The sequence below is a fragment of the Phascolarctos cinereus genome, unplaced genomic scaffold (genome assembly GCF_003287225.1).
Source record: "Phascolarctos cinereus isolate Bilbo 61053 unplaced genomic scaffold, phaCin_HiC Scaffold_9;HRSCAF=440, whole genome shotgun sequence".
In the NCBI taxonomy this organism is placed as follows: domain Eukaryota; kingdom Metazoa; phylum Chordata; class Mammalia; order Diprotodontia; family Phascolarctidae; genus Phascolarctos; species Phascolarctos cinereus.
In genome coordinates, this window is record NW_027556402.1 from 116,973,595 (window position 1) to 116,994,079 (window position 20,485).

The following is a 20,485-nucleotide window of genomic DNA, read 5'->3' on the forward strand; positions in this document are numbered from 1 at the left end:
ATCTGGAAAAAAAAAGACGCAAGCCACTCTAGTGTCTTTCCCAAGGAAACCCCAAATGGGATCACAGAGAGTCAGATGTGACTAAAACAACCGAACACCAACATGTATCAAAGGCTGCGCTAGGCACTAGGGTTAAAAAGACAATGAAAAAAAAAGAAACCCTACCTTCAACGAGCTCACATTCTATTGGAAGTAAAACATGTACACTCATAAGTAAATACATATAAAATAGTTTTGAGGGAGGGATGTTAGCAACTGGGGAGATGAGGATAGACTTCCTATAATAGGTCACACTTGGGGTGATCTCTGAGGGAAACAGAAATTCTCTGAAGCAGAGATTAGGAAGGGGTGCATAGCAGGTTTAAATAAAGTCTGTGCAAAGTTATTGATATGAAACAGCAAGCAGGTTCTGGTTAGTAGTTATTGTACAGATGTATATTATGTATACATACACATACATACATACATGTAGTATATACATACACATATATATTTATGTATATGCATACTGGGAGTGGGAGAGGAGGCAGATTTTTAAAAATTAATAAAAATAAATGCATGCATTGAATGATTTGTTTGTGATATACCTATTACAGATCTATTTTCAAGGAATTAAAATATAATGAAATGTATTTACTATGCTATACTAATATTATTAAATATTAGGGGCAGCTAGATGGTGCAATGGGTAGAACACCAGGCCTGGAGTCAGGAAGACTCATCTTCCTGAGTTCAAATCTAGCTTCAGGTACTTACTAGCTGCGTGACCCTGGGCAAGTCACTTTATCCTGTTTGCCTCAGTTTCTTCATTTGTAAAATGAGCTAGAGAAGGAAATGGCAGGTATCTTTGCCAAGAAAACCCCAAATGGCATTATGAAGAGTCAGACATTATTGAAATGACTGAACAACAACAAAAATTTACTATTACAAGTATGTTGAATATAATTTAAATTTTCTTTGGCCATTCAAAGCAGTGGCATGGGGTTAGCTTTATGTGCCTCAAGTATCATTGTACCATCAGTCAGGCAGTTGATAAACATTTATTAAGCATCTGCTATGTGCCATGCACTGTGCTAAGCACCTAGGATTCAAGGAAAGGTAAAAGATGGTCTTTGCCCTTAAGGAGCTCATAGTCTGATGGAGGAAATAACATGTAAACAGTAAATGTGAATGCTGGCTAATAAAATTCTGCATACCCAAGAACTTAGGAGCATAAGCTTAGGTTAAACATTTTCATTTTATGGCTTTTCTCTAAAAAGATGCCTAGCCTCACTACTAATCAAAGAAATGTAAATTAAAATTACGTATTGGCAAATTACTCACACATCATAATTAACATTTCCAAAAACATTTAAAGTTCTGTAATTTATTTTTCCCGTTTGAAGATGATTTCGCTTCTTTCCCCAGCTTGACTGTGCGAAGCAAAAACAGAAGCTACGCATTCAACATCAACCTTCTCTCTTTCAACACATGGGAAAGTATTCATCATTGCCTGGAAAAATACAGAATTTGCAAGTAAAATAATTTTAATTTAAAAGTTGTTCCATTTTTTCCCACATAATTTTGTTTAATAAATATTAAATATTAGAGACTTTGATGAGAGTCACTTTGTTTTAAAGTCTAGGAGTAAAAAGAATATTGGGCTTGGGGTCACAAGAACCAGGTCCAAATCCCACCTTTGACACTTAGCAGCTGTATGACTGACCACTGAGCTTCTGTTCACCCATGTGTAAAAAGGCGATAATATTACTTACACTCTCTACCTCATGGATTTGTTGTAAAGAGTGTTATATAAACCTCATGCTTTGATGGAAATATGAGTTTCATTTCACAAATGAAATATCTTCAGAAAGTTGAAACATATTCTTACTAGATGGAAATACTAGACATGAGCCGTTCTTTAGTTTATGCCTATCTGTCAAAGTAAGTCAAGTTAGGGAGATATAAATACATAAAAACAAAATACTGTATTCAAGAACCGTCACAAGGCTATATGTGATGAAACGAATGCCATTGACAATAAGTAAAGTAGTAAGACATAATAAAAGTAAGTGCAGTCCACTCCAAGGATGGTGACATCGCTGTATCCTGAGGAAGTCTGAGAAGTCTTGTTGGCGAATTAAGACAGCTCTGCTCATAATTACCTATTCAGGGTGTTCCTTGATCTCTCTGGCCTTCCATTTTCCTCATTTGTAAAATAAGATGGTTGCTATCTAAGGAGCCTTCATAGCATTTTTGGAAGACTTCCTGAGCAGTCTTGCTCCCACATATCTACCCCACCAAACCCTGAAGTTTGGTCAAATAATGATCAAGAAGTATGAGGACAAAGAGTAAGTGAATTCTTCTACCGTAGAACTGAACAAAAAGTCAGCAGTCTGCTCCATCACCAGCAAAGCCAAGCTGGAACAGGGTAGTTTCAAGTTATGACCAAAGATAACCAGGGACATTTGTGACCTTTGAGATTCTGTTTTCTGGGAGGAAGCCACAGGGTAGTCAGAAAGGCCCAGCAAGCCACAACCAGCTGCCAGGGCAACTCAGGCCCAGGGAGTCTGAAGTCCCTAACACTGCCCTGATATGCCAGAGGTGGCCCTAAGATCTGCTGCTACTCTGAGCCTCCAAGACCTAGAGTGAGGCCTAATCTCAGGAGTCACAGGCAGTGCAGGAATCCAGGAGACCCAGGGCAAAACCAAGTAGGGTCTACTATTTTCTTGCCCTGGAACAGAACCCTAATTTAGGAGCTAAAGCTGAAGAGATGATTAAAAAAACATACTATTCATTATCAAAAGTTATTCCAAATTTAACTCCATAACAACTGTAACCAGAGATTCAAAGGAAAAGTTGGATTTTCCACAAGGACTTTATAAATACCTAGAATAGAAGCAAAATTTTTTTTAAATAAAATAGAAACTTTTGAGGAAAGAGTCGGAGAATAAGTAAGCTAGTCTAACAACTAGCATTTATTAAGTACCTACTGTGTGGGAGGCACTGTGCCTTCACCCAAGAAATATACTTCTTGAAAATTTGAATAGACAAAACAAACCAATGACTCCATGAAAAAGGAAGAAATATAAAATAAAATCAATACAAGAAAGGTAAAATCTCTATATGTAAAAAACAACTGATTTGAAAAGCAGGTCAAGGTGAGATAATTTAAGAATCAATGGAATCTCGAAAAACTACATTTAAAAAAAAATCCTGGACATTACATTTGAAGAAATCGTAAGCAAAAATTGGGGAAAGGCTGAATAAAATGGTGATATGTAAATATAAAGTAACATTATTCCTCCATTAAAAACTGTTAAAGAAGACAATTTAAGAGTCCTGGGTCATATGAACTAAAACAATGAAATAAGCAGAAATAGGAGAAAAAATTATACAAGGATAGTAACATTGTAAAGAAAACTGAATTTGAAAGGCCTAAGAACTCTGATCAAAGCAATAACCAACCATGTCTCTGGAGCACTTATGATGAGGCATGTTACCCACCACCTCACAGAGGGGGCAGAGGGATATAAATTTTGGACCTGGCCATTTGGATTTGTTTTACTTATTATTTATTACAAGTTTTTTGTGTTTTTTTTTAAACTTTCTCAAGTTAATTGGAGAGGATTATTGTAACACCTTGCTAAATGCACAAAAGAGAACAGAAGGAAACAGGTTAATAGGACAGTTTTGAAATTTACTATAGAATTTATCATATATTTAAAAAAGCAAATGGTATGAATTTCAGATTCATGCCCTCATGTAGAATTTTCTTTTTATGTTCTGCTCTATGTACAGAAATGTTCCCTCTTTTTTGGTGTTTGTTTTTAAGTTCAGGATTTTTTAAAAATCATATTTTATATTAAAAATGTAATTATACTGTTTTCTTTGTGTATGTGTTATCTTAACCCAATAAATACCTGTTGAATTGAATTCTGCTTTGGCCCTTTGACAATTTCCCATGTTGTCTGTGGTTATTGCTTATAGGTCTAGAGCTGGAAGGTGCATCATGGGTCATCCAGTTCAGCCCCCTCATTTTACAGCTAAGGAAACTGAGGCATAGAGCAGTTAAGTGATTTGTCCAAAGTCACCAGAATTAGAATCCAGGTACTCTGTTTCCTAGCCCTGTTCTGAGCTATGCTGTAATAATTTTGAGATTCCCCCCCCCCCCTTCTTGAAACAAGAAGAAAGCATGTGCATTGATTAACACCCACAGGTTCCCAAAGTGGGCGACACTGCCCTTTGGGAGGCACTGGAACAATCCAGGGGGGCGCTAGTAGTCTTGGGTGCCGTTAGGGTGCATTGAATAACAATAAAAGGTCTGAGGAAGCATAAGGAAAGAAGAGAAGAGAAGAAAATTTTGAAAAACCATTCGTATATGCTTCATCTGTTCTGTAACAGAGTTGAAGTTGTAGTGATTACATTATTTTCCAAATAAACACACAAAATGCAAGTTATAACCAGTCAGTGGTCAACTCTGCCAACAGGTGTTAGCAAGCAAGTGTTGGCAGGTGAGCATGCATCAGCAGTAATCTGTGTGTGTAATGACTTGTTTACAATATGATGCTGTATGGTTACATGACAAAATCTTGTGTCATCAAAGTTTCAATGCAGGGAAAAAACCCCACAAATTTATGATAAATTATTAAATTTGAGATGTGTCATTTAAAAATACACGTGTTTTATATTTTTTTGACATGATGGAAAATTTACAAATACTGTTAAAGGGTTAAGAAAGTAGATTTCCATTGTGCTATAAGAAATGATGAGCAGGCAGACTTAAGAAAAACCTAGAAAGACTTACATTAACTGATGCTGAGTAAAGTGAGCAGAACCAGGACAACATCGTACATAGTAACAACCACAATGCGTGATGACTAACTTTGATAGACTCATCTCTTCTCAGCAATGCAAGGATCCAAGACAACTCCAAAGGACTCATTTTAGAAAATGCTATCCACATCCAAAAAAGAACTATGGAGTCTGAATGCAGATTGAAGCATATTATTTGCTCTTTCTCTTTTTTTTTTTCTTTTTTGTTTCTTCTTTCTTGTGGTTTCTCCCATTTGGTTCTAATTCTTCTTTACAACATGACTAATGTGAAAATATGTTTAATATGAATGTATATGTAGAGCTTATATAAAATCACATGCCAGCTTGGGGTGGGGGGAGGGGAGAGATGAAGAGAAAATTTGGAACCTAAAATCTTATATATTATATATATTTTATTTTTTAGGCAATTGGGGTTAAGTGACTTGACCAGGGTCACACAGCTAGTGAGTGTTATGTGTCTGAGGTCGCATTTGAACTCGGGGCCAGTGCTCTATCTACTGTGCCACCTAGCTGCCTCCTTCTTTTATGTATTTTTATTTTTGAACCTAAAATCTTATGGAAGTGAATGTTGACAGCTACAAATAAATACATTTTTTAAAAAAGAAAATAGATTTCCAGGGGGGCACTGAAGAATTTTTTTAAAAGGGGTGGTAGGCCAAATAAGTTTGGGAACCTCTGGGTAACACTTATAGACTATGTTAAACTCTGTATTTGCATAATGTAAGCAAAGGTATATGTATTTTAATTCAGTTTCCTTTTTGGTTATAGGATACTGATTTTGAAAAACATAAATTATATCCATTACATTCTAATCCACCTGCGAGTCTGTATACTTCTTTAAAAGTCCATGAGAAATATTCTTTGGAAAATGCTTATCTAAGAAAAGGATTTTTCTGGGCTGTCTCTCCAAAAGCTGGTGACTATATGCTCATACAGTTCAGTGACCCATTGAACGTAAAGGAGTAAGTATTACTGCAAAAGAATTTACTTATTTATCACATCATTTTTTTTCCCCTCAATGTTCATCCTTTTTATTCAGTATTTTATTTTCCCCTGGTTACATGTAAAAACAATTTTTAAGATTTATTTTTAAAACGTTGAGTTCCAAATTCCCTTCCTCCCTCCCCACCCCCCCCCCCCTCATTGAGAAGACAAGCAACATAGGCCATACTACATGTATAGTTGTGTTCATCCTTTTTGACTTGCTAATTTGACCCTAATTGACCACCTTCTTCTCCTGGATACTTTCTCCTTTCTGGGTTTTTCTAACATTCCTCTCTCCTGCTTTAAACCTCCTAACCTGTCTGATCACTCCTCAGGCTCCTTTGCTGGTTCGTTTTCCATGTCAAGCCCCCAACTTGTGGCTGTTCCCCAATCCAAGGTTCTGTCCTAGGTCCTTTTCCCTCTTCACTATTAACTCCCCTCATACCCATAATGACATCCAGTCTCTCCCGGAGCTACAGTCCCACATGACCAAATTGCTCCTTAACACATTTCAAATTGGATGTCCAAGAGATGTCTCAAATTCAACATGTCCAAAACAGGACTCATTCTTTCCCCCAACCTCTCTCATCTTCCAAATTTTCCCATTTCTTTTGAAGACAATACTATCCTTTCAGTCACCCAATCTCAAAATTTTAGTATTATCCTTGACTCTTTACTGTCCCTTACCCCACCTATCACTTGCCAAATCTGGCTGTTTGTGCCTGTTTCTTGCTTCTGATGCCTTCTCTCCCCTCAGACAGCTACCACCTTAATCTAGGCCCTCGCCACCTCTCTCCTAGGTTATTGCAACAGTCTTGTGACTGAGCCCTCTGCCTCATGCCTCTCCTCACTCTGCTGTATCTTACACATAGCTGCTGAAGTGATTTTCCTTAAACATAGACCTGACCATGTGACTCCCATACTCAGTCAACTTCAGGGACTTCCTTTAGGATGAAGTGTAAATTCCTCTGCTTGATTGTTACAGACCTACAGGACCTGGTCCTAGCCTATCTTTCCAGATTCGTTGGGTAACATTCATCTCCCATACTCTGTGATCCAGCCCAACTGTCTGGCCTCTCTGTATCTCACTCATGACACCCCATTCTCCATTGCTGTTCCTTTGCAATGGCCATCCCACATGCCTAGAAGACATTCCTTTCTCAGCTTCTCCTCATAGAGTATCTCACTACCTTTAAGGCTCAACTCAAGCTTTATCACATATGTGAAATCTTTCCTGATTGCCCAACCCATAGTAATCCTCTCTCCCCAATGGCTCTGTATTTAACTTCTCTGTATGCATTTAAGCTTATTCACTTTATGTTGTATTATTTATATATGTACTTGTCTCCCTAATTAGAATGTAAACTCATTGCAAAGTAGGGATTGTATCATTCTTTTTACTTGTATCCACAGTGCCTACCATAGTGCCCACCACATAGTAATTCTTAGTAAATGTTTATTGATTAATTTTTCCCTTTTTCTCCCCTGTTGGGATCTGTATCCACAAGCCTGTTTCTTTTTTCCTTTTTTTCCCTCCTCTTTTTTTCTTTTTTCTTTTAGGCAATTGGTGTTAAGTGACTTGCCCAGGGTGGCACAGGGGGTAAGTGTCAAGTGTTTGGTCTGAGGCTGGATTTGAACTCAGGTCGTCCTGAATTCAGGGCCGGTGTTCTATCCACTGAGCCACCTAGCTGCCCCACCTCTACTTTCTTTCTAGGGCTGCTAGGTGGTGCAAGGGATAAAGTTCTGGGCATGTAGTCAGGAATGCCCTGCTTCCTGAGTTCAAATACGGCTTCAGATATTCACTAGCTATGTGACCTTGGGCAAGTCTCTTAACCCTGTTTGCCTCAGTTTCCTCATCTATAAAATGAGCTGGAGAAGGAAATGGCAAACCACTCCAGTATCTCTGCCAAGAGAACCCCAAATGGGGTCACAAAGAGTCAGACATGACTGAAACGACTGAACAAACAACAAAAACGACAAATTGTTGTCGTACCAACTTCATTACATCTTCTTTTATCCCCACCATCAACCAGGCCCAAACTTCCCTTCCTGAAAACACATATTCTTTCATCATTGAGTTTGGAAGTCATGTACACTCCTTAGTTAGACTCTAATATTCCTAAGGAAATGTGTTCTCATCAATCTGCATATTCTTTCCTGCAGTGTAGTAACAATCCGTTGATCCCTCCCTGTCCTGTATGGTTCTTGATCCTCACTTAAATTTGCCAGCATTTTGGGAAGCCTTTCTTATTTTTCCTGACATCACAAGGATGTCAGTGAAGTACACAGGCTATCCACTGATTATCCCTCACATTCCCCACCTTATTTACACAAAAGTATCTGAAATACAGCCATTTCCTTTTCCTTTTATCTTTGGACAGTTTTCTTGATTATCGAGACAAATAAAGAATCTGTCATTTTTCTACAGCTTGCTACAATATATAGTTTTCTTTTTGTTTTTTGGGGGGTAACAGGTATGTTTTTACAAGTGGAAATGTTCAACATCCCGGAGATAAGCTTTTCAATACCATTGTAGAAATTTTACCTGAAAATGTAAGTATTCAGCTTCCAGTTAAAATACACATTTTATTATGACTGAAACTTAAGAAGAAATCACTGAATGGATCCAATTTTTCTCTTTATTTGTTGCAGGAAACAGATTTTTTGTCAAATTTGTTAAGCAATGGAAGTAAATTTGACTACGAAGCAACCAATAATGGGTTTTTTAAAATAGGTAAATTATCTACTGCCATCTGGAGATTGAAACCATTAGTTCTTAAGCAAATTTAAAAAAAAATCTGAGTTGTTGAAATCTGTTCATGTTAGAAATGTCATACTCCAAAACCAGACAGTCAGTGGATACTGTGGTATGAATTTTTGTGTATTAAATCAAGGTACAACACATGACACAAGAATGAATAGTGATAGAACTTGATTTTTTTTATAGTTCTTGTAATTATATATTGAGAAATACTTATTCTTCAATGTTTCATTTTCTTCCTTGAGATGATTGGCTGTGATTTCAGTTCAGTATACTAAATGAAGGACTGAATAAAGTTAGATTGTCAAGATTTTGTCATGAAACCTCCTACATAAAAGAAACAGTCTTTGTTATTCTCCTCCTCCCCAAATGTAATTTTTGCATACTTTTAAATGCTAATACTATGTTCAAATATGTAACAATTAGGACTATTGGGGTCATATGGATAAAAATACATACATTCTAATCTGAAGTAGACTGTATTATACAATGGAAACAGGTTCTTTTAAAAAAAACACGTGCACATCTATTCCAAATAAATTTCTCATATCATTCATTACCTTCTTTTAGCTGAACTGTGAGTATACTCATCCACTTGCTTATTTAAAAATTTTGCCAATACAGTTTTTTGTTGGTGCAGGGGATAGAATACCAGCCCTGGAATCAGGAAGACCAGAGTTCAAATATGGCCTCAGACACTTGACACTTAACTAGCTGTGTGATCTTGGGCAAGTCACTTAACCCCAATTGCCTTGCGCCCCCCCGCAAAAAAACATTTGTCAATACAATTTTTTTATACCATAGATATTTTCCTTTCTCCTCATCCCACTAACTCTCCTTTTTCACAATGTACATACATCTTGAGCAAAACCAAGCAACATGATATCCACATTTGCAAGTGTATGCATTATTTTGTGCCCTAGTCTACCAACTCTGAACTAAAACTATAAGGATCACAGATGAAGATCTGGAAGTGACTGCAGAGGCCATTTAGGCTCATTCCTGCAGTTATATAGGTTTTATGCATCAGAGGTGGGATCTGAACCCCAATCCTCTGACCTACAGGATCAGTGCTCTTTCCAGGGAATGAGGATGGTGTGTGGGTGGCAAGGTGGGGAAGAGGTTGTTTTCTGGAGCCAAAATTGATGATTGCCTTTAATCTGAGTTCAGCTACCTTACAGTCTTGTTTTCATTTGCCTTATTATAGTCCTTGTGTATTATTTTTCTAGTTATATACTCTTTCACTCTGCATCAGTATATTTAGTGAATTTTAGTTTTTCCTAATAGGTGAATATCTTCACATCAGTAGCCCAAATTCCATTTATCATCTTTAAATCACCACTGTACTTGGCAGAAATTTTTATTGCACTCCTCTTGCCTTCCATAACTGTGCTTTCACGTTTAGTTCCTTTTTAAAATTTTGCACCTTTTTCATAGATTTGTTATAATTCTTTATCACTAGTCAAAAATGTGTGTGTGTTCTGAACCAATATTGTTGGATATTTTTGGTTGTTTTTTTTTTGAAGAAGAGCCCCTTTTTGTTCAGAATACACAACTGTAGTTCCTCTTTGGAAGCAGCATGATATCACAGAAAGAAAACTTGATTTGGAGGCAGAGGACTTGGGTTCAAGTCCAGCTCCACTACCTGTGTGACCTTGGTTTGCTCACTTACCCTCTCTGGGCCCAAGCTTCCTCATCTGTAAGATGAGGGTGCTAGGATCATCTCATTCTTTGTATTTGTATCCCCAGTGCTAACTGCTTGGCTTAATCAACATTTACTGATTGATTGATTGATTGATTGATTGATTAGATAACCTCTAAGATCCCCATCATCTGCTTTAATTACTTGACAGTTTTGATTGATTGATTGATTAGATAACCTCTAAGATCCCCATCATCTGCTTTAATTACTTGACAGTTTAAGGAGAGAGTAGTATAGTGGAAAGAATCCTAAACTTAGGATTTGGGAAGCCCTGTTGAATACCATCTTGGCCATGTCATTTAACTTCCCAGGGCTTCACTTTTCTCATCTATCCAATGAGAGTTAGATCCCTTGCAACATTAATAATCTCTAATTTATTCCAGACTGGCTTCTCAACTTCTGCTTGACATCATTCCAAGCTGATGTCTGTTATGTTAACTGCCCTAAAATCCACATCAGTTTTAATGAAATAATATAAAATGCTTCTTGTGGTACATCCAATGAGCCTACATTTCCCAAGAATTCTTTTGGAAATTTTTTATACATTTTCAGATCATGTCCTTTCTAAAGGAACAGACTTTTTTTTTTTAAGTTTCATTTTATTTATGCATTTTGTTTGTTACATAACAGTCTCCCCCAAGGTACCCTTCATTACATAAAAGACAAAACCCAATAACTGCATCCTGTAAAAAACAGTTTAGCAAAATCTTCTACTAAATATATTAGAAGCAAAATACAGTTTTCTGTGAAAGCAGCTGTCGGATGAGTGCTTTGTGAATTATAAAGTCCTATAAAGGTGATTTAAAAGATGCAATTTTTGAAAGACTAACAACTAAAAACAAATTCAGATAATTGACAAAGACCATGAAAGAGAGAAATAGTCAATGTTCTTTTTATTGATGGGGGCAGGTGGGACAAAAGTTTTTTGGTTTTGTCATTATTGGTTAGTTTTGCTGTATTACTTTTTTGTCTTTTAAAAAATTGTTTCAAAGGATAACTTATTAGGTAGAGGAGGGGGAAGGATATATTAATGAATATGATGTATGATAATGAATATGATGAATACAATAAGGATATGCAACAATTAAAATATTATTTCTTTAAGGCTTACATTAAAGTATTTCTCTTTATATTAAAATAGGATTTTGTAGTTTTATTTAATGTTCTCTTCCTTATTCTTTATGTTGAATTAAAATTTAAAAAATTTATGTGAATGTCAAAATATAATCTTTTTTTTTTTCCCATTTCCCAAAGGTACATTTGAAAATGGAGTAGCACAAGGCATCATCAATCCTGCACTAGGAAAAATCAAGGCTTTTCGTTTAACTGTGCTATCAGATTCACCTGTGTGGGCTATAGTGGGTGAGGTAAGATTAAAACTAGCAGTGCTACAAAATCTCCTTCACACATGAGATCCAAGTACAGTCTGAGATTTAGGGAACTTTCCTATCAGTGGCTGAATAAAGTGAAATTTGTCCTTACAGATATTGCTTCATTTTTCAACACCAACAAATTCCCTTTTACTTAAATTAATATAAAAGATTCATTAGTATTTTTAATCATGCCTTAAATGTGTTTCCAAACTGTTTATTACCAATAGAATGCTGTAACATTCTAAACACCCAAATTTATTTTGAATTTACATGAGATTTTTCTCTAGATTATTTTTAGTTTGGCAGAAACTTTAAGTAGCCTCTATAGGTCCAGCTATCATGAGTTATTCAAACACCTGTGATTGATAGGTTTTCTTATGATAATAATTCACATTTGTTGATATCTTTAGGTTTTCATCACAACAACTCTTTGCGGTATGTAGTAAAAATATTATTATCCTCACTTTGTAGGTGAGGAATGTGATGATTAAAACATTCCTAGAAACGTAATTTCTGGGTATTTTAGTCATTTTATTAATAAGGCTGGCTCGCTTATTCATAAAAAGATCATCATTTGGCCCATTTGCTTAGGCCAAAGACAGTCATCATGGCTCTAGGCTCACAGTTTATATGTCCAGTGAAGAGAAGGTGTTATCCAGGGTGGGAATCGACCCTGATTGGTTAACACTTAATGAATGAATATGACTATGAGGGGTTTAGAGTGACATCCTGTCACCCTTGGATGGAGAAACTATCTCTATACCCTGACCATCCCTAGTTTTGGGCATCCATCCATTAAAAAATTTTATGCACCACCCAAGCCTGAGCAGAACATTATCGCTACTCCATCTGGGTGGAGTCTGAACAAGAAACTTAGTTCAATCTCATTATCAGCAATGTCCTTCAAGAGACTGAACTTCTGAAAATCAGGACTTCAGCAAGGGGGCAACTCTGGATCTCACCAAATCATTGGTTATTAACTATCATTTTTCTCAGGAAACTGAGGTTCTGAGAAGTTGCACCGTATCTTTAATCACACAGTTGGAAACTGTACAGTTACTGGTAGTTCATGGTTTGTCTACTTTCCTCATCTCCCTAGAATATAAGCTCCTTGAGAGCAGGAACTGTTTCACTGTTGTCTTTGTAACCTCTGCATGTAGCATAGGGCTTAAGTAACAGTATACTTTCAATAAGTGCTTTTTTAATTGGAAAGAAGCTAGAATTTGGATGTAAGCATTCAGATCTTTCTTTAAGGAACCACTGCCCTCACTGAGACAATTTCAGAGGAAGGGCAAATGTAGCACCTGTCATACTGGGGTTGAATTCTTTTGGAGACCTCTCAGAAGTCCTAGCAATACAGACAGGTCCACACAAGAGGTGTTTGATTGTTGGGAACTAGTTAGAGTTCAGAAAGAACTTGCTCCTCTCCCCTCCACCTGCTTTGGGACCCACAGTTCTAGATGTTATACTAAACTCAGGTTTGCTTGTGTCCTTTCTCATGTAAAGAGTTTCCATTTTTTTGGTGAGCAAAGGACAGTGATCTAATTTGTTTTACTTGTCATATCAATGTTGTTCCCCAGAGTTTCTTTGTGCTATAGAAAAAACCAAAAGATTTAAAATTTTAGCAGCTAAAAAGTTCAATTTCCCTTTTCTACACTAGGCATTAATAAGGAAATAATAGTAAATTTTGTCCATAATATACTATTGCTATTACCAATCAGTGTTTTTTGTTGAATTTAACAGATACCTTTTATACTGAGAAATGGATAGAAATAGAAATCCTTCTTTTTGTAGAAGAAAGGACCTGATATGTCTTTTCTGTACCACATTCTTCAGGTTTTTTTTATCTATAGTAGAGGGAGGGAAATGGCATAAACCTTCAATTCATACATTTTCTTTTTATGGCATGGACTGACAGGCCAGTAACATCACTAGCTCATGCTGTGGTATCAGCTTTCAGACCATCAGAATGTAAGATAGCCAGGGTATCAGCAATTCCCTGAAAAAATAGACTTTACTAAGACAGCAATGATATGTTTAAGAAAGTTGGAAAAAGTTCTGACCTTGGAAAAGCACCAGGTTGGGGAAGAGTGTAGCTTAAAAAATATCTTGAAAATAACCTCCTTAATTAACATTATCAATCCTTCAGATGAACTAATCTGAAGTTATTTTCAAATGATAATGGCTTGTCTTCTGTTTGTGTTTCAGATATTGATCAAGGCAAACTGAAAGTGCCAACTGCCGAGACAAGTCATGACACATTTCAGAAATCTTTCTGATAGACTGCCTTGAAAATCAGACCGTCCATTGTTGGGGGGGGGGGGTACTATCAACAGCGGACTTGAAAATGTAAACTTTTTACTTTTTTTTTTTAAGGAAAAAAAAGTTGAACCTTTTTATGCAGAATATTTTTGCCCTGGAGAACTTGAATACTAAGCAAATATGTGTAATATAAAAATAATGAAGTCAGGAACCTTTTTAAAATTAAGAAATAATATTTTTATTCATTTAGATAAGCATTTCCTCTGTATATATCTTTATGTAATATGTACATATACATATACAAACACAATATATGTGTGCGTGTGTAGAGATATGTATATATATAAACAGTATCACTTAATTTCATAAACTTGACAAAGCTGAGCTTTCACTGACCCGAACCTCCTTGGGTATGAGCCAGTCATTAATTTGGGCATGAGCTAGAGAATCCATATTAAAAGAGTGGCTAGAGAGAAGGTACCTGAGTCATGCCTCTTATCTGTCAGCCTTCTGCCAAATACTGAGATCGCTTTATACTCCTGCTATTTCTTCCCACTACCCTACCACCCATGTGCCCTACTACCTTCAATATACTACATTCAGATAATTTTCATGGGGTGCTTATCATCCTGTCTCTGTCCCTGTGTCTAATTTGTTAACTGAAACAAAATTATACATTTATTAGTTTTTTTTAAATGAAGTCTTCCAAAGAGCCTAATAGGTTATTAAAACCTGATGTTCATACCATCTTTCCTTGGGGGGTGGAAAAAGGAATTTAATTTTGTTGTCTTTTCCAGGACTAATAGAGCCAATTTCAGGAAAAAAACCAAACAAACTCTTACTCTCTTACTATAAAAGGAATATAAAATTATAGTATGTTGTTATATATTCCTCATTTAAATTTTTATACACATAATTATACATTTTAAAATTTGGAGGGAAATAATTTTTTACATTTTTCTACCACCTAGAGTATTAAGATCCTTGGGCAGAGGAGGCTGGGGGTGGCACATTCTGCTAATAGTAGTTCTATCAATAGTACTACTTTCCTCTCCTAATCTGAGGATGGTGTACTTTAAGAATAAATGTTAGCAAATCTAAATGTTAGTAAAAATTCAAGTAAACATATGTTAAAATACAAAGGGGTAAAAGAAGTAACATGATCCTAGGTGAGGGAAAATAGATCTGCCCATTCTGTAGATGAATGCCAACCCCCCAAATTAATACTAATGAAAGTTAAATTTTAAATAAATTTTAAACTAGAAATAAATGTGGGTTCCTTTAAAAATCATATATATATATATATATATATATATATATATATGTGTGTGTATATATATATATGTATATATGTACATATACCACCGTTTCACAGTTTTATTTTTTAAATTATACTAGAGCTATAAAATCTTTGTCTTTATTTTTTTTTGTAAATAATAAATATGTATATATGCAGTGAACTAGTTTCTGATAAAAATAGTTTTCCAACAACTTTTCCCCTCTTCCAAAAGCTAAATAAATATTTAGATTAGGGTGGAGTGTGCTGACCGAACTCTGAACAAAACATATTTCTTAGCACCTCTGCACTGCTAGCTGAGCTAAGGAAGCTTAGTAACTAATTTCCAGTTCACTTACACTTTAATTTCACAAACCAGAAGTTACTTTAAGATTGCCAAAAAGACCTACAATATTGTATTATTGATCCCCCAGATGCCCAGGGAGGCAGGAAAGAAGGGTAGCTCATGCATACTCATACTCATTCACACTCGTTGCTGTTGCTGCTGTGTATTTCCATGCTGGGTATGCATGAATCTGGTCTGGTTTTTTTTTTTTTTTGCATAGCTCCTCATCATTTTCAGCCCATTTGCTAGAGAAGCCGCCTATCCCCTTTGATCAAAATTTGCTTCAAGTATTTTTCAATATTGTTGAGTCCAAAATAAAGGGTGCTCCTTCGGAACAAGTTTGGCCCTATAAGGGAAGCTCTATTTAACAGGATACTGAGAAGGATGGTGAAAGCCATTAGCTGGGGCAGTTGATGCAGTCTTCAGAGACACTTCCTCAGAAGCCTCGGATTTAAGTCCTGTCTATGACACATATACTGGCCTAGGCAAGTCGTGTAACCTCTCACTATTCCAGGGAAGTCTCTCAAAGTAGAAATTGTGGAGAAAGTAGTACTTAAAACTAGGTACAGGGAATTTTTCGTTGGGAGCTCCCTGTGCTGACACAGGCCTGATTCCCCTCCAAAGGAACATAGTAACTACTAGGTACAGAGAAGCGCTAACCAGGGTAGAGCCACAACTAAGGGAACTGGGATAATTTGGGGGATGATTAAATTATTTTTAAAGGAAACAATCACCTGTCTCTTGTTGCTTTTTGCTGAGGAAACAGCATACTTATTAACAAAGGATTATTAATAATTAAGGTTTATAAGAAAATCTCAAAATTCATTAAAATAAAATTTTAAAAGGTGGGGATATAGCTGAAGAGATGTTCATTTTCCTCTCTATAAAGTTATAAAGCCATTGATGTGGTATATATTCCTTTATAACAAACTAAGGCCAAAAAAGGTATCATCTTATTAGTTGAAGCTTAAATATTTAGCAATAAATGTCCTGACTACTCAGTCATTAAAAGAATTGCCAAGGAAGGCTTTAGATTCTCCTCACATGTAAAAGTTTTAAGAAATACTGTCTATTTCCATTAAAAGATTTTAATACTTGGCAAGATTTATATCACATTGTAGGAAATGTTTCTAAAATCTCAGATACAAGTTGTAATCTTTTTTTCTTTTTCTTGTTTCCTTGCCACTTTTCTAAAGTTTTAATTATGAATCAAGTATGTTTTACTACCAGGTATTGCAAGGGAGTATTATAATAATGACTTTATATCTTTTTTTTTTTTGCATTGGCAATTGGGGTTAAGTGACTTGCCCAGGGTCACCCAGCTAGTAAGTGTTAGGTGTCTGAGGTTGGATTTGAGCTCTATTTGTCCTTCGAGCTCTATCTACTGCACCACTTAGCTGCCCCTAATATCTCTTAACTTTATGATTAGACTCACTTGTATATCAGAATCTAGTCAAGCAGGTAGGGACAGGATTGTCCAGTCAAGAGAATTGAGCTCTTTTCCTTACAAAGATGGCCTTTCTCTTCATGGTTTCCTTCATAGCTGCCAAATCTAATAGTCTGTTCCCAGTCTTATCCTTCTCAGTCTGTCTGCTATGTTTGATACTCTCAACTGCCCTCTCCTCCTGGGTTTTTATGACAGTTCTCCTGGTTCATCTCCTTCTGACTGCCCTAACTGCTCTCTCTGAATCTTCTTTGTTGGCTGAGCATCTCTAAATGCTCCTCTGATTCTGGGTGCTTTCTCATCCAAGATTCTCTCCATTCATCCATCCATCCATCCATCCATCCATCCATCCGTCCGTCCGTCCGTCCGTCCGTCCATCCATCCATCCATCTGTCTGTCCATCCATTCATTCATTCTCTCTTCCTACCCCCTGAAGTTCAAAACCTTATTATCCATTGAATATTAGAATTTCAACTCAAACTCAATATCTCCAAAACTGAACTCATTACTCTTCCCCCCTAAACTTTCCCCACTTCAAACTTTCAGTATTTCTGTTGAATGCAGCATTGTCCTAGACTCCTCCTTTTCTTTCACCCCACACATCCAGTCTGTTGCCAGATTTTGCTGTTTCTCCCCTTATATCTCTCACATCCTGCTTCTAAGTAGCTCCCACTTATTTCTGGTCCTCATTACCTCTTTCCTAGGTTACTTCAACAGCTTCCTGGCTGTTCTCCCTGCCTCAATTTCCTGCTCACTCCAGTCCATCCTTCCCACTATGTAAATTGCTCTGTTTAGACTACCTGGCCTAAACCTATCATTCTGGCCTTATTGGTCATTACTCCCACAAGTACTCTGTAATCCAGATATATTGCCCCCCCTCCATTCCTCATGCATGATATTTCATCTCTTATCTTCATGTCTTTGCATTGGCTATTCCTCATGCTTGAAATATACTCCCTCCTTGTTTCCACCTCATAGAGTCCCCCCCTTTTTTAAATGCAGTTCAAGCACCATCTTTTGCCTGAATCTCATGCCCAATTTCCCCAAACTCTAATGCCCTCCTCAGACTACCCGATATGTAATTACTTCATATACGCTTGTACTTATTAGCTTTATGCTTATGCGAAATATATTTTTCACATTTATTGTTTACCCCACTGGAATATAAACCCCAATAGGTATCCTTTCATTCTCTGAACTTATATTCTTAGTGCCTAGAACAGTACCTGGCACATGGTAGATACTTAGCAAGTACTTGATTGACTGATAAAATTTCAGTTGTCAGTCATGGTAAATTTATTAGGCAAAATTTAAGAGACGGGCGTTATCAAGTACCATAGTTTGCTCCTCAGAATATAACTCATTTAAACCAATATCACTGCTTTTTCAAAGTCACCTGTTTATAAAAGGATAGAGACTGGACCCAGATGCGGAAACACCCCTATTCCAGTTCAGGCCAGCACAATCTCTACAATTTAGAGTAGCTTAGAAACACTGAAACAATCAGTAATTTCCATAGGATCCTAGCTGGTAAGCCACACAGGGATGTGTTAGGGGTGGGACTTGAATCCAGGTCTTTTTTTACTACCAGGTCACTTCTGTATCCACTATTCTGCTCTGCCTGTAGATATATCTCATACATGTATATGTGTGTATTTATGTATATGTATAAATGATATATAATAATAATATTTATAGAATACAGTTAATTACCACCCATAAGAGCTGACTTTTGGTTGAAGATAAACATCTATTGACCATGTCATTTTGTTTAATTTGAAAATTGCAGTGGGTGACATAAGATTTATAAATCCAATCAAATCAAATCACTATTATTGGTAGCTTATATGGAAACTTGCGGGAAGAAAAATCAGGTGGCTGTATGGTATTATAAGTCCAATAGGCCCACCAAAGACCTGGCAATAGTTCCATCTTTTAAAGCAGCCATTTGTAAGCATGAGCCAAAGAATCTCAATGGACTGTTTGTTACTACTAGGGGCATAATACCAAAAATTGATGAAGAATTTTACCTATGCAGAAATATACTTGATACTTTAATAATATGCTACTTGATAGTGTGAAGAAATCATGAAGAAAATAGAGAACTATTGGAGAATGTAGTTCTGGGACTTAACCTAATATTTAAGTATTTAATAAGACTTAAATCTGACAATTAAAATAGGGTTCCCCAAAATAATTTTTTAAATTATATAAATAAGACAATATGGTCTTTGTATTAACTGTACCTACTATAATATAGGTATTCCTCATATTGCATATAAGATTTCACCATTTACAGAATTCCTAAATCCAAGTAGATACTTGGACTATGTTATGAAAATCTTGACCTGTGGAATTTTGAGTCCCTGGGCATGTATTCCTTTATCTCTGCCTCCTACTCCTCCGACAGCACCAGATACCTGGGCAGCAGCAAAGCTATGTCTTCAAGGTCCTGAACAGCTGATGCCTGCCCACTCCTACTGTTACCGTTACTGTCTCTCCAAGGCAGATCTTATGTGGCAAAAGTAATGCAGACATTGGTACTGCCAAGAGAGAAGGCTAGCAGGCAGAGGAAAGATGACCTCTCCACTTCTGCCTTAGCCTATCTTGTGCTGTTCTTCAGTTTTATCTGGTGCAAGCTACTCTAAGCCATAAAATCAGTTCTTAGACCCTGCTGCACTATTGCAGACTGGCAACCTAGCTGTCCTAGGCAGCCTTCCCAGGGAAATCATTGGTGTTATACCTTGTTGGTTGAGCTCAAGTATGTGTTCCTTTATATGCATTCTAATGATTTTATATTAATAAAGAAAACTTTATATCTTGAGTCCTAGTGAATGTTGTGTTCAAGTCACTAACTTTTAAAGGTGCAGAGATGTTCAGCATTTCCAAACTAGATACCCTGAGTCTTTTCAATCCAAATCAATAAACATTTTTAAGTATTATACTAGGAACTGTGGAAGATAAAACATTTGGGAAATCGATAGTATCTCCTCTCATTCAACTTACCGATCAGCCTTTCTTTTGAAGTGTTGCAGGGATTGGGAATGTGATTGTCCTCCCTGTACAAGTCATTGCTGATAGCAGGGCACATTTTTCAGGTTCCCAAGGACTCATTGAATACACTAATATGTCTGCTTCCCTGAGCACCTAATTACCAGTGCATGATTCAGGTACCTCCTGAGCTCTGTGCTATCCTTTGCTCCCAGAACACTAGCTATGTGACTTCATGCAGGTGGAAAGGGAGAACAGCCATTCTCTGGTGTCTTCCCAGAAGGCTCACTTGATAGAGGGGAGAATTCCATAGTAAACTGCATTTGTGAAGCACATGCTGGGTACCTTAAGATGGGCCACAGCCACTTTTGTGAAGATATGTCAAGTGCACTCACTAGATTGCCGTGACTACTACTGCCTGCTTTTACCCTCTCATTCATTCCACAGACATTTACTAAGTACCCACAGTGTGCCAGGCATTGTGCTGAGAACTCTATTTTGACTTTGGTTATTCCTTAAGACAAACTTGGC

At 36.7% G+C, this 20,485-nt stretch overlaps 1 protein-coding gene across 1 annotated transcript in view; it reads left to right on the forward strand.

Moving 5' to 3' along the window:
- The window catches only part of MGAT4D (MGAT4 family member D), a 116,775-nt gene extending 101,608 nt beyond the window's left edge, over positions 1 to 15,167 (forward strand). The window contains exons 10-15 of the mRNA XM_020989857.2: positions 1,408 to 1,515; positions 5,584 to 5,777; positions 8,274 to 8,352; positions 8,452 to 8,533; positions 11,517 to 11,629; positions 13,844 to 15,167. Of these exons, the coding sequence (XP_020845516.1) occupies positions 1,408 to 1,515; positions 5,584 to 5,777; positions 8,274 to 8,352; positions 8,452 to 8,533; positions 11,517 to 11,629; positions 13,844 to 13,864 (597 nt within the window). The 3' untranslated portion in view covers positions 13,865 to 15,167. The remainder of the gene's footprint in view (positions 1 to 1,407; positions 1,516 to 5,583; positions 5,778 to 8,273; positions 8,353 to 8,451; positions 8,534 to 11,516; positions 11,630 to 13,843) is intronic.
- Positions 15,168 to 20,485: the final 5,318 nt, after the last annotated feature.